General features: G+C 31.6%; 1 protein-coding gene across 1 annotated transcript in view; it reads left to right on the top strand.

Annotated features, from left to right (window-relative positions):
• Positions 1-12,426, top strand: part of LOC148611487 (uncharacterized) — a 31,437-nt gene extending 19,011 nt beyond the window's left edge. The window contains exon 4 of the mRNA XM_088592085.1: positions 7,910-12,426. Within this exon, the coding sequence (XP_088448211.1) occupies positions 7,910-8,196 (287 nt within the window). The 3' untranslated portion in view covers positions 8,197-12,426. The remainder of the gene's footprint in view (positions 1-7,909) is intronic.
• The last annotated feature ends 1,511 nt before the right edge of the window (positions 12,427-13,937 follow it).

Here is a 13,937-nt window from a genome sequence, read left to right on the forward strand (position 1 = left end):
ACGATAACTTTATACACAGCCTTGGGTTATCCCATTGCATAGTTGCATCAACTCTCATTGTACAAGCTGTGCAATTCTACAAGTGCATTTTTGATTACATTTATCAAAATGCGACCTGCTAAAATCAGCTTTGCTGATCACGTCATACTGCCCATCAGATCTCTTGTTTTGCTTTGTCGTGTTTTGTTTTACAATTTCCTGTATTTATATTCTCTACGTCTATTAGTTGTGTATCTTAATTTTAGGATTACGTTTGGGTAGTACTTTATGAGGGTGTTGTCACGTCGTTTGAGACCTTCACATCATAAATAGACATAATAATGTAAAAAAGTCGAAAAAAATACCATTATAAATAACCGATCCGTATTTCATAGTTCATTGATCAAAGAGTAATCAGTCAGAGGCTTGATGATTTGTCGATATATCCAAAATAAGGTAGACTTTGGACATTTACAATGCAAGAAGGTCTTATCTAGGGTCTTAACCAATTGTCTCTTGTAGATTAACTTGGTATAAGTGTTGTGTTAATCATTTTGATGTTTGATCCCTAACACTGTGGTGATATGGTTCACAGAGTGGATATTTTATATAGTCTTAAAAATGATGATAAATAGCTACAATAAAAGAAGTCATACATTATCCTATTTGTGTACCGTTTTCAGTAAATATATTGGCATTCATCAGAGTTGTCTATGATTGAGGTCTATAAGGGCAAACATACAGGCGAATAAGTTAGTTCAATGTCACAAATATATCCTTGTTTAGGTAAAGGAATTATAGTTTTCTTTATTTTGTTCTTATTCATATTTTGGTGTTTTAAGTAGCACTCCAGCTAAGAATCATGCAAAATGTGATACATGGTTGGAAAGCCTACATATTTTTATTTTTGATATTTTGTTTTAAAACGCTTTAGTAAACAGAAATTAACATTCGTTTTTTTTTTCATATAACCCCTGCTCATAGGAGATAAAAATTGTATAGAATGCACTGTAGAATTCGACAGTAAGGGAGATAACTCTTTAAATGATACTCAAATACAATATCTATTGGATTTTCAATGTTGATTATCTCCTAAGAGCAGGCAGATTTGAATGAATAATTACACATTTCATAATATAGACCCATAGAACAACTAAATTACAAAAATAAAAATATGTAGCCTTTTTCGGGGTGTATCACATTTTTCAGATTTTGCATGATTCTTACAAAGACAGCCACTTAACATTCCCCAAAGACAAAGCACTAATGTAACTAAGTTTAGTGTCTAAATGAACAATCTTTAGCTTAGAAATTATTCTGCACCACATAAAGGCTTTGATTTCTGATGTTTCGTTCTGAGCAAAATAGAAAACAAGAATTCTAACAATTTTACTTCATACATTTTTACCTTGGAGAAGTTATTGATGCGTTTTAGAATCGCATATTATTATTACGTCAGTATGTAGAAAAAGTCGGCTCCATAAATTCTGGCTAGGCGTCGATCGTGTTAAGCTAATGTTTAACCCTATGCTAGAAAGCTACTGCCTGTGATACGGACACCAGGCATTAATCATTTTTGTGACAATGTTTCACCAATATTCCAGCTTTATTTATTAATACAATAAAATATTTGTTCTCGGCTGAGGCCAATGGCTGCAAATCGATACCCATAGTATAGAATAACCACAGTTATTAATTGAATAAGGCTTTTATGTGATAAGAAATCATTCAATATATTAACATTTTTTCCTTTAAACATTGTGTGTTTTTGCTACATTTGGAACAAAATCGCATGATCGATCGCCTAGATGCATAAACTTTGTATCGACTGAAGCTGTATGCCTTTGTAAAGGTTGCAAGTATATCGTACGACATGCGTGTTGTATGCTGTCAAAGATCGAGACCGTGTTACACCAATTTGTTCCTACTTTGATCCGTTTTAGCAACAAAAAATGCACTTGAACGGGTCTGTTATTGTCGAGTGTCAAGCATCGAATCAGAAACGTGGAATGTCGAGTAGAAAGAGTCGAGTGCCGAGTCACAAAAGTGAATTAAATATTAAACCAGTTTGTTGAACTCGCAATAATTTAAGCTTATTGTTTACACACTGGGGACTCCCCCCCCCCCCCCCCGTGTAAAATATAGAGTAAGAAATCGACCACGTGTTATTATTTTTTTAATATAAATTCACCTTCAAGTTTTATTTTATCCTCGTTTAGCGATGGTTCTCAATTAAGTATAACATTCAATTCGATAATGCCTCAATTTGTCGCTTAAAATGCACCAGGAACACGGAGTTCTCATTTATCAAGTTGTATTTTTGAATTATGAAAGTAAACATTTTCTTGTTTTTGAAAATAAGAAACAACTAAACACTTTAAATCTTATTTTGACAGTCGGATCAACCAAATAAGTGCTTAAATATTTACAGGGTCAAAAACTACACCAAACCCATTTAAAGGCAGTGAATAAATTCATTAACGTTCACACTTGCCACTTACAATTTCAACACTTTGCACATTTCTATGAAAAATTAATTCGATCACGATATGGTTCTTACACGCAATTACTATGTGTATTGTATAACCAAGTCACTATATTTCAGTGCTATGACAAATATCAGCATATCTTCATAGCTGACATTTTATGTTGCACAAATGTACACCCAATTTATATTCATCTGAACAAACAATCACTGACAAAAATTACTTTGTAAGTTCATTCAGCCAATCATTATTGTGGTATGGCGGAATGTTGTAGCGTTTTCAATGCAAAAAAAAAAACAGAATGTTGTAAAATCAAACATCATAAAATATTGATAGTTATTGTGTGAATTGCGCTAAAGGCATGATAGTACATTAATAATGCATCATAGGCCCGTAAACAAAGTATAATTAAGCAATCATTGGAGCATAAAACAAGGTTTGCATTTCATAATCATCCCTTGATCTTCGTTGGTGATAATTTCGTCACTAACATACATATGAAACTTAAAATCATGTTTAAAAGTAGTAAGGTGTCGTCGTAATATGAGTTGGTTCATCAACTTTAAGTGTTACAGATGTAAGAAACAGAAATGTAAGCAGGTTTGTGTGCTTAAATACAAAATAGTCATATAGATTTGTCGATTCTGAACCCTTAACAAACCGATACTTGTCTATACTGAATCTCGATACACCGGAAGCCTGTATAAATCTTTCTGAAATGCCAGATACTAGTTTATCAAGCTCCAAAAACAGAGTCTAACGTTCAAAATTCACTCTAGACGCTGCCACCAGCCCTCTCAGAAAACGCAAGAATCTTGCAAAGTCGGAAAAAAGTGAATGATTTTACGCCACGTTATCCGATTGTCAAACGAAGTATGAATGACGCCCGAGAATTTCGAAAGGCCTGTCTGCAGCGGTAAGTAAGAGAGGAAACGAACGTCTGTCGCTGCGGGGAGCTTACTAGTTAATATGACCCTGTATAAATCACACGTGTCCAATCCAAAATAACATTCTCATTCCTAAAGAAGTTTGGTTACAGTCATATTCTACTATTCACAATCCTAAAGGAGTTTGGTTACAGTCAGATTCCACTATTCACAGTCATAAAGGAGTTTGGTTACAGTCAGATGCTACTATTCACAGTCCTTAAGGAGTTTGGTTACAATCAGATTCTACTGTATTGTAGAGCTTTTAAGTATTAAGAAGATGTATTTCAAATTAATATGTATGTCCATTTTTCAACTTTCAGTTTTGTTAATTGTTTATTACTAGAATGGTAATACGTTAGTTCGTTGTTCCTTTCCGTTGAAATTTAAGTTGGAAACTTATATGTACAAAACCATCATGTATATAATGAAGTAGGGCAAATTATAATCGGGAATGTACAAATTTCGTGGTGAAATGCATTAAAGCATTGTTTACTAATTCAAAAATGCAATAACATTTTCTTTCTTGCACTGCAGATATTATAGTTTGAGATTTTTTTCAAGAGAGATACATAAAATCAGCATCAAACTATGTAAAGATATATCTCTACCTAATGTTAAGTAATACAGAACACGTGTTCTGGAGTTGGTAAAACGTACCGGGTTTACCTTAGATAATAATCCATCAGGAAAACCATTCACTCAACAAAATAAAACGATATAAAAAAACAGCAAGTCACTCGAGTGAGAACATTATCATATTTTCGTACATTAAAATGTGAATAGTTGAGTACACCAATCATTCAAATGGGCCATTAGTATCGTCGTTGGTGTAGGTTAATGTTTCTTACTTGCCTGTGGTAACATGCAGCCAGATGCAAGGAATCTTAGGGCGGTCTGTAGGCTAAAGCTGTGTGGTTTGATCTTGCGGAAATTTATAGAGAAGCAATGTTATTTTGAAGTAGTATTTTTTGTGTGCTGAATCGACGGGAATATTAATGAATTTATAATTTTTCTTAAGTATTTTTATTAGAATTGAAGGTCACGTAATTGCCTTTTTCTGTTAAATATAGAAAGGGATGTTATGTAGTTGATCACTAACACACAGAGCAAAACAAGTACATGTATGCGGGAAGTGTAATTGATGAACATACGACTGTAATAAATTTTAAATGCCTGACATTATAACACGTGTTTTGCCTTTGTCAAAGTGACTTGAAATTTTTAACAGATAATGAATTCCGATGCTTAATTCATAAAATCAAAAAAAATATATGTCAAGGAGACTTTAACCACTTTATATAAAATGAAAATAGCACATGATAAATTATTAATGCATTCAATAATACACAGTCTTGTTTTATTTCAAGGTTCGTTTGACACCTTTTAATGATGTAAATTTTATATTTGTTCTCATAGTATTTTTTGTAATTGATTTCAGATATGCAACATATGTTTTGGCAAAAATTTGCAAAAAAGATTACCTTCTAATCATTTTTATTGAATCGATACTTTTATGTGACTAACGCTCTTTACAAAGGACAAATTGTGGTATACACAGTTTTATTAGTTTATTAAAATCTTTGTTAGAAATCGTTTTCTTCATTGTACTTTATTTCTTTATTAATTAAATATGTGAATGTCTTAAGTGAAAATTATTTGAAAAAAATAGCCAGTTGCTTAGCTTTCGGAAGAACAAAAAAAGACATTTTTTAAAGATTTAAAATGCTTTTCAAGTAATCTTTCCGCATGATTTTTTCAGTTATACACATGCTCAGTGAAGGTTCTTTTCATAACACCCTTTTAAGTCGCTAATATTGTTAGCGATTTCTTGCACTCGTCATTTCAGTACTTTACATTCGCATATGATTTGCATAATTATATATTACTACTCCACATTATATTGCTGATCGGTGTCGTGTTTACCGCCATAGTTTCATAGTTCTAGCTTCATACGAGATAAAAATGTACCTCTTAAATATCGTGCACATGTTTTCTACGTGTATTTTTTGTGCTTGTATGAGAACGGGAAGTTAATCTTAAAAGACGAAATGATCGGTTAGCATTGAACATTACCTAGTTTCCAATTCAGACAGAGGAGCTCGTTACAATTGACTACATGCATATATCTTATATACATTATCAAGGCCCCGCACTTCCTTGTACATGTAACCAGTTGTGTTGATTGAAAATACATTCAGGTCATCACGGTTACGAAAGAGTAATCATATCAAGGGAACCAAAATTCTAGCGGATGTCACCCGATTTTACAGCATATCGCATTCGTGCCATTTTGGATGTTGAAAGCAAGTCAAAATCAGTGGCATATAATATTTGACGATTAGCGACTTTCACGACTTCAGTCTTTGATTTAGAATATTTATTACACGATATACACTGCTTAATAGATTAACATGTTATCGCTATTAACAAACAAATTTTATTCTACATTGTCTTACAAAATGATTTCTTCCCTATCGCAATGCATAAAACATTTTCACGAAGACTTTGAAATATTTAAAATAAACATTTTCATGAAAAGCGCCATAAAAAGTTTTATCAAATTCTGTGTTGTTCTTTTCATGTTTTGTTTCCATAAGGGCGTTCACCGTGCCATCGAGTTCAACTTATTTACCATCCACCTGGTCAAGAAATTAAGTCTTTCAATATTCTTAGGTAATATTATTTATGGAGTGAATAAAAAGCGAAAAATAACGCATAAAACATTATTTAAACAGGGATAATATTCTCCCTTGATGTATGACTTATAATGGACTCTCTACCTCACACATTTACATGTCAAAGTTTCCGTCTACTCCAAATTTAGATTAAGAAATGGAACACGAGTTAACGAATAGTGTCGCGGAACAATACGAACAGTAGCGGCGGAGTGATTTATATCCCAAGGTAAATTGGTTTCGTTTTAACCGGAGTAAATAATTCAGCAAACTTCACCTTCGACGCATAAATCATATTTCTAAATTATATTAAACAGTGATATGATTATTATTTTGACACTTTGGCGAATGATATGTCTTCTCAGTATCCAGACCTCCCTGTACAAGGGAGATAATTCAACACGAGTCAATACTGCTATAACTGTAAATCATAGTGTGACTTTTTTCGTTATCAGCTGTGGACCAAAAAAGAAAATGACATGAATCTTTTGGCATTGACAAATAACAAGTAAATTAGATTTTCATGTAGGTGTAAAAACATATGAAATATAAAGTTATGTTCATATATATATATTGTATTGATTATTTCATAACTGCAAAATCAATTCTAGCCCTAAAAGAATGTCCACCTACTAAGCTATTTTTTTTAAATACTACAAGGCCTTACAACATCTGCCAAAAATTAAATATGCAGACAAAGTACGAAACACTGGGAACAATTGAAGGAAAATAATTCACTCTGCGACGTGGCCGTGCCGAGACTGGTACCGATTCTCTCAAAAACATATACATACATGTGTGATGAAATCGACCCATACAGTTTAAAACATGTATGAAATTTCAATGCTGTTTTAAGTGAGAGGACTAAATTACGAAGTCTCTATTTAAAATCTATTGATAAAACTTCAAAGTGAAGCTAGTAACATGATAGCTGTCATTTTCTGTAAGTAAAGTGTGACCTTTAGGTGTGTATAATTGCCATTTTGACTTTAAACGAACAAACGTTTCTATTGACCCCGTTCCTGACATTTGAGTTCGTTTCTAATCATTTAAAGTTCGGTATAATTGGTACCAGTTGATTTTTTATGGTACTTATTTTGCTGCATGAATGCAATTCTTGTCTCGTTTGAGATTACTTTGTCGACAATACATTGTAACGTGAGAGGGTACATTGGAATATAAGACTAAAATGTATTGTAGACATGCTGAAAACAAAACACAATGATATACAAAAAACCAAAGTGGAATATGAATGAAATATTATCATTATGCTGATAAAGTTACAAATTCAAAGACATATAATTTAAAGAAAATCTAAATTATTTTATTTCGTACTAATACAAAGTTTTGTCATCCATAAGCAACGTATCTGTATCTGATAACGTTTTTACTTACTGCATACTAAACTTAGTTCTATAACTACATGTCGTACAAGTATTGAGAACATAACACAGTTCTCTCCCTTTGAACATTATATAGATTTTTTTGAAGATAACATTTTTACACTAAAATGTTTAGAAGTATTTAAAGAGTCTCCAATTGGTTACACTTTTAGCTGAATGATAAGACTAAATGTACAATCGTTTGTCCAAAAGGTAATCTACTTAACTTACTGAAACAATAAAAAATAAAATACTTACCGCAGTAAATATCGGAATCTTCAGGATTATGTCGTTAAAATAAGGCATTCATACATTCAACGACTATAATAAAATATTAATATATAAAAACAATACATTAAAGTGATATTACTAGATAATCAAAATCGATATCCTTGCTGAAATTATTAGAAATTTTGTCAAGTTGAAATGAATTATGTTTTATATTTTCTATTTTATAGGTCCGAATTCAAACCAGAGACGAAGAGGAAGGCAAACATATACACGATTTCAGACGTTGGAATTGGAAAAAGAATTTAAATTCAACAGATATCTTACGAGGCGAAGGCGGATTGAACTTTCTCATATGTTGTGTTTAACTGAAAGACAAATTAAAATTTGGTTCCAAAATAGACGGATGAAAGAAAAGAAAGAATTGCAAGCTATAAAGGAAATAAATGAACAAACAAAATCTCCCGAGAAAACAAAACCGTCGTCACCAACATCTTCTGGTGATGTATCTAGTTGAAAAACAATGTGTTCTTAGGTTCCTACCTCCACGGACTGAAGAGTTCGCTCCCCGGACATCCGGTTATCCTAAAAACGAGAAGGCTAAAACGAGAACTTATTTACAAAATATACTTTTAATGTAGGAATTAGTCGATGTATTTTACCGGAATCAGATGTCGGGCATCGGAGCTGAAGACACTGCCCTAATTTGTAACGAGAAAGTTTCACCTCAAAACGAGAATATTCAATAGATTGATGTTGATATAGTGTATGCGTACGGTTATTTTGCGGCTTATTTATCAGGGGTACGCCAGAAGGAAGGGTCGAGTTGTCCTTGAACAACCTTGTCATTGCCATTTTACTACTATGAGTATACATAAGATGTCATTGTCATTATTATGTGTCTATTTGTATCATGCATAATTATTAATATGGAGATGTGTAGTAGTAAATGTGAACCGTTTTACTGCTCAAATTAGAGTGGCACATACTGCAGAAATTTTCGCTTTCTTTATTTAGCATATGGTCTTGCCGCTTTTTAGTGCAATATATTGTCGTATAGATTACTACTGATGTGATCAAGAACATGTATGTGTAATGCAATCTGACATTTATTGCATCAGCTTTGAAAATATAAACGTTTTGAAAGCGTATGATGCTTTCAAAGTATTTTTATTGTTTCAATAATGTAAAAATCTACATAGAAATTAAGTAGCGTAAAAAAGAAACATTCTAAAAAATAAAGAAGTAACTTGTCGAGGTATAAAGCTTTGAACCCTTCAAGTATATATTGATCTTCAGTGGTAACAATTTTCATACATTTCTTTGCACTTTATCTCATTTTTAAGACAAAATTGTCGAAAAGGTTTCAGTCAACTTCAAACGAACGTATTTCTAATTTTATCAAAGTTTTTTTCTGTTCAAGATTGGAAGCGTTGGAATTTAACAGATGGTAAAAAACCTTACATTCCTTTCATTTTGGAAGTGATTTCCCCGTCTTGATTTTGAATTTACTTAAAAACAACTTATTTTCAAAGTAAGATAGAACAGGTATATCCTAAAGCAGAAAATCTACTCTCATTTATTAGAAGATTAATTTGAGAATACATCGATCAAAATTTGGCAAATTACATAATTAAAACAGTTCTATCCAGTTTCTGTTTTACAAGCATTTAGAAACATGTTTATTTTCAGTCAGACGTCAATGAACTTTTTTACATTATATAGAACAGAAATACTGATATTTATTCAAAATCCTATTTCCAAGTAATTCGTTAATTTGTTTCCATTGCACTTAACATGTCATAATAGTTAAGACATAATACAGATTTTGAATGAACACGACCTGCGACTATAAACAACAAACTATTAAGCCATCTTTGATAGATTGTTTTAAAATATATCAAACTGAGATTACCTAAGAATTTCCATTTCCTGTGATCTTGTTGGTCAACATTTGATTTGATTTACACATAACTATAAGGCATAGCTCTTAGAATTTCCATGGAAGACCCGGGCACATTCAAATTCTCGTTTCCTAATAAAATCATTCATTGAGATCATAATCTCCTGTTTTCTAAAAAACAAATGAATGTTGGTTTTATATTTAATGAAAAATTAAGATTTAAATAAATTACGTAGACAGCACTATAGACTTTAAAGGGAAACAACTCTTTGATTTTATCACAATTTAATTGATTTGTAATTGATTTATTCAAGAATTCGAAAAAATATATTCTTCTGAGTCATCCACTTATCTGTTCTCTCTTACATCATAATGAGTAACATTACATTGGGAAAATGTGGAGTTAAATTAAATATCATAGGATCTGCCTGATTCCAACATGGACAGTATCTAAAAATATGATAAGTCTCCAACAAGCTAATTCGCGCTAGAATCATCTACCTACATACATATCTTCTTACAACGCATTTATTAGTAGGACGTGGTTGATTATTTTAGTCACAAAATCATCTCAGGTTTTAATTTTCACAGGTAGTATGTATACATGTGTGTGTATACATTTGTTTATTTTTTGCTTTTTGTGTATTGCTAGGTGCTATAGTTTATTGTATTGGTACTTGTATTTCCATACTGCCCTTTGCCTATATATCGATAACAGTACAGCAATAGAGACAGAAACGAATCAATGAATGATTCTATTACGCTATTAACTATAACAGTGCTATAGATTGCTTTTAAATATATTAAACTAAGGTTAACTCATTTTTTGTCAAGGAAGGCTATGTATAGCCTGAAGTTGACTTAAAGATCGTCGGCAAGTGGGATTCAACCGGAAGTGGGATATTGTCACATTGAATCGCCTAAATATTCCGCGGTCTGTTCTCTTTACCCTCCCCCTTTTCCACCTTACAAAGTTCACGTTAGTATATCGCTCCGCCGCCGATCATTCAATTATCCACACTCAAGTCAAGTTTATTTGTTTCTTATTTCTGTGATCTAATTGGTCAACGCTTGATTCAAAAAAGGGTTAGTGCAAAATCTTTTCTGATCAACTGTAATGTAATCAACATGATATAGAATGAATATAATTTTATTTTTGATTCCCATTTCGATTATTGCAATCAGAAATTCATTTTTTAGTGATTTAATAAGTGTACTTATAATCAAATTATTTATCTTCATCTTATTTCGAAATGTATACTGCTGAAAAACTACAGTTAAAGCAAATTTTGGATTGAAAACAGAGGATAGAACATGATATATTTGTAAATTCTATAGTCGCTAAGTATTTCTCGAAACAACTAAATATTTTTGACATTTTTTTCAATATCTTGTATGTAAATTAAAAGCAGGTTGTATTTATTTGACTATTCTTTCTTCCCAAAAGACGAGAATGTTTTACTATTCAGGTGTTATTTTACTAAACTGCTGCCATTGTCGTAGAATAACAGTGATTTGTTTTTCTTTATACAAATCTACGTAAATAGATTCGTGATAATTCATCAAGAAAATGTATGAAAAGACTTCAGCCATTTTTGTTTGTCAAAAATGTATGTTTGTATTTATGTATATGCGTCTGGCTGGACCCTACATTTAACAAAAATGTTATGCGTGAAAATTGACGTTAATTGACTTAAAAGAAATAAAATTTTCAAGTTTAAAGTTATAAAACTATTCCAAAAAGCAAGCTATTTTTCTTCAGATCTTTGGTTGGTTAAATATCAGTACGTCTAATAATTAGGCATTTTCGGAATAAAAAAAACCAACAAATATAAAAAATACATCCAAAATCATTCGATTTAACTTCCTGCCTTCAGCAGTTAGAGATATAAAACAATGTTCTGAAATAATTTTAAACCGCTCTTGGGAGACCCAACAGGGTAATCAAGTACCTTAAAAAATCCAAATCGCCATTAAATAAAAGTTAGATTGCTCATCTTCGTAAAAACAGAAAAATGATTTCAATTTAGTTTTTATAACAGCAAAGTTTCAACAAAATTCACTACAGAACAAATTAAGACATTAAATTTTCTCTTGTTTACATTGATCTGACCACTGAAAACACTTTTGTTAATTTTACTACAATACTTATCAAGCCAACACATAAAGACGAATATACTCGGTCCGATTTTTTTCACTGTGTCTGTTATGTAAACCGATCTTCTTTTTTAAGATACTCTTTTATTCGATATAAGTGTAAATACGAGTAGCTTCGATCTCTGCCTTAACCATTTTCTTCTCATTTGCATTACACATAACTCACATGTAAGTAAAAAAATCTACATTGATAATACTGAAAAAAAAATGAAAAGTCCCAAAATTCTCATGACAGAAACAACAAGAAGACATTTCAAAATTAGGCTTTTATGTACGGTCATAATTCATCCATCGGTTAAATCATTAACAGCAGACACAGGACGCAGAAAATGAGAAAAAGATTTTTTCCATCTACTTGTTTCTGATTTATTTAACTCATGGGTAAAAGTTAATGATGTCACATGATGTAAAATGGCGTAAATGTTTTTTTCACTATTGTAGAATTCGTTATATTGTGTTATTTCATGTTTACTGTATGTCATTATCATGTATGAATTTTTCATATATTAATATTTCATTTTGTGTCCACTTATATAGGGTAAATGAATTTTATTTTCTTTATGATACTGTATATTTCTGTAATGATTATTGTATGTTAGTTCTTACTTCTTTTTTTGAAAACCATAACGAGAAACGCAATAAAATGACTATTGTTGATTTTTTTATAAATAAAAACTATTGTTTATATATGTATGTTTCCCATGATGAAATGATATTGTTTACTAATTTCCTGTTTTCGCCCTATCTCCACCTATCTCAAAGCCTTGCATATCTGCCTCATTCAGTGCTTAAACTCGCCAATGTATGCAAAAAAAGTACAGAATAACAGAAACAGCTTTGTGGATTTGAAATGAGTGCTCATGACATGTGATTTTTTTCACATCCTTTGTGGCAGAGCCTATAATAAACTAGAGGAGTGGTAACGTCGTAAATCAGGAATCAATTATGGTCTTCGAAGAAGATTGGTTTTCGCCTTGATTATGCCATATGCTATATTAAGGAATTTCTTTTTGGCTATAGTCCAGGGTTTGTCTATCGGTTCGGTAATTTTGTCCTGGTCCATGCTCCCAGTTTTAAGTGGAGTCCGAGTTGCTCATCTGCCTTTGTTACTTTGTATGTAGGATGTTAGTTACTTTATGTTCTTTGTTATGTATGTCTGTTTTCCATGTCTAGTCTTTGTCCCTGGAATACATTATTTTGATTACTACTATAACCTTGGTTCCCTTGATTATTCTTTGGTGCTTTTGTTATTACACTTTATTTTTTTTTAGTAAAACGCAAAATTCAAATTTGAAAGTTCAAAAAAAAAAAAACTTTGTAAAGAATTTTTTTAAACCAAACAAAATCAATGTTATATATAAATTTCATCGAGAACAGTACAGTCGTTGGAAGCATATACTTGAAATGGATACCCAAACAATGTGATGATTTTGTTTTGCCACCGATCACCAAAAAATGAAGTTTTACAACTTAAAGAGATTTGCACTGTTGGTAAAAGAACCCAAAACATATAGTAACTTCTTTATCAGAAAAAAACATAGGAAACAATTTGTTAGAATATAATTGTATTCACATAGATGTATTTACGCTCTGTGCTAATAGAGTTCTCTGTTAAATTGGAGTCCTGTTCTTACAGGAACACCTTATGAATTTGATGTTTTTGTTGACCATAGAAACTTTTCAAAAATCAGTGATATTTAAGGAATGACTGTCATATTTATTTCGGTCTATCAGGAAATAACCTCAATTGCGTGGTACACCCTAAATAACTTGTGTAGCGGGTTATTTTCAAGTGTGCACCACGGGCTTTGAGGTTATTTCAAATTGACCGAAAAATATAACAGGCATTCCTTATAATTTAATTTGAGTGTCAAAATGTAAGGAATAAATCAGTAAAAAAAGGTTGATAACGTCCAGTCGAACTACAAAATTTGGTCTATGAGGTAATGGACAAAATTTTTTATCCAAATAGAAAGCATGTTACATCTAATGTAAAATTATACTTTAATACAAGAATTTAAAAGAAACATCGTCCGGTTGCCTGGTGAAATAGACTGATACTATAACATTCCGGAAAGAGTCTCAGTTTCTCGTTTAATTATTCTTTACTATGTAGTTGCTTAGCATTGTTTATTGTTTGAATCTTTCTTCTGGATTTGACTTTTATAGTTTTCGTGACTTCCCAATCGCCGATTCTC

Source organism: Perna viridis, chromosome 7 (assembly GCF_037379345.1).
Source record: "Perna viridis isolate PV_CMFRI_1.1 ecotype Kerala chromosome 7, ASM3737934v1, whole genome shotgun sequence".
NCBI lineage: Eukaryota > Metazoa > Mollusca > Bivalvia > Mytilida > Mytilidae > Perna > Perna viridis.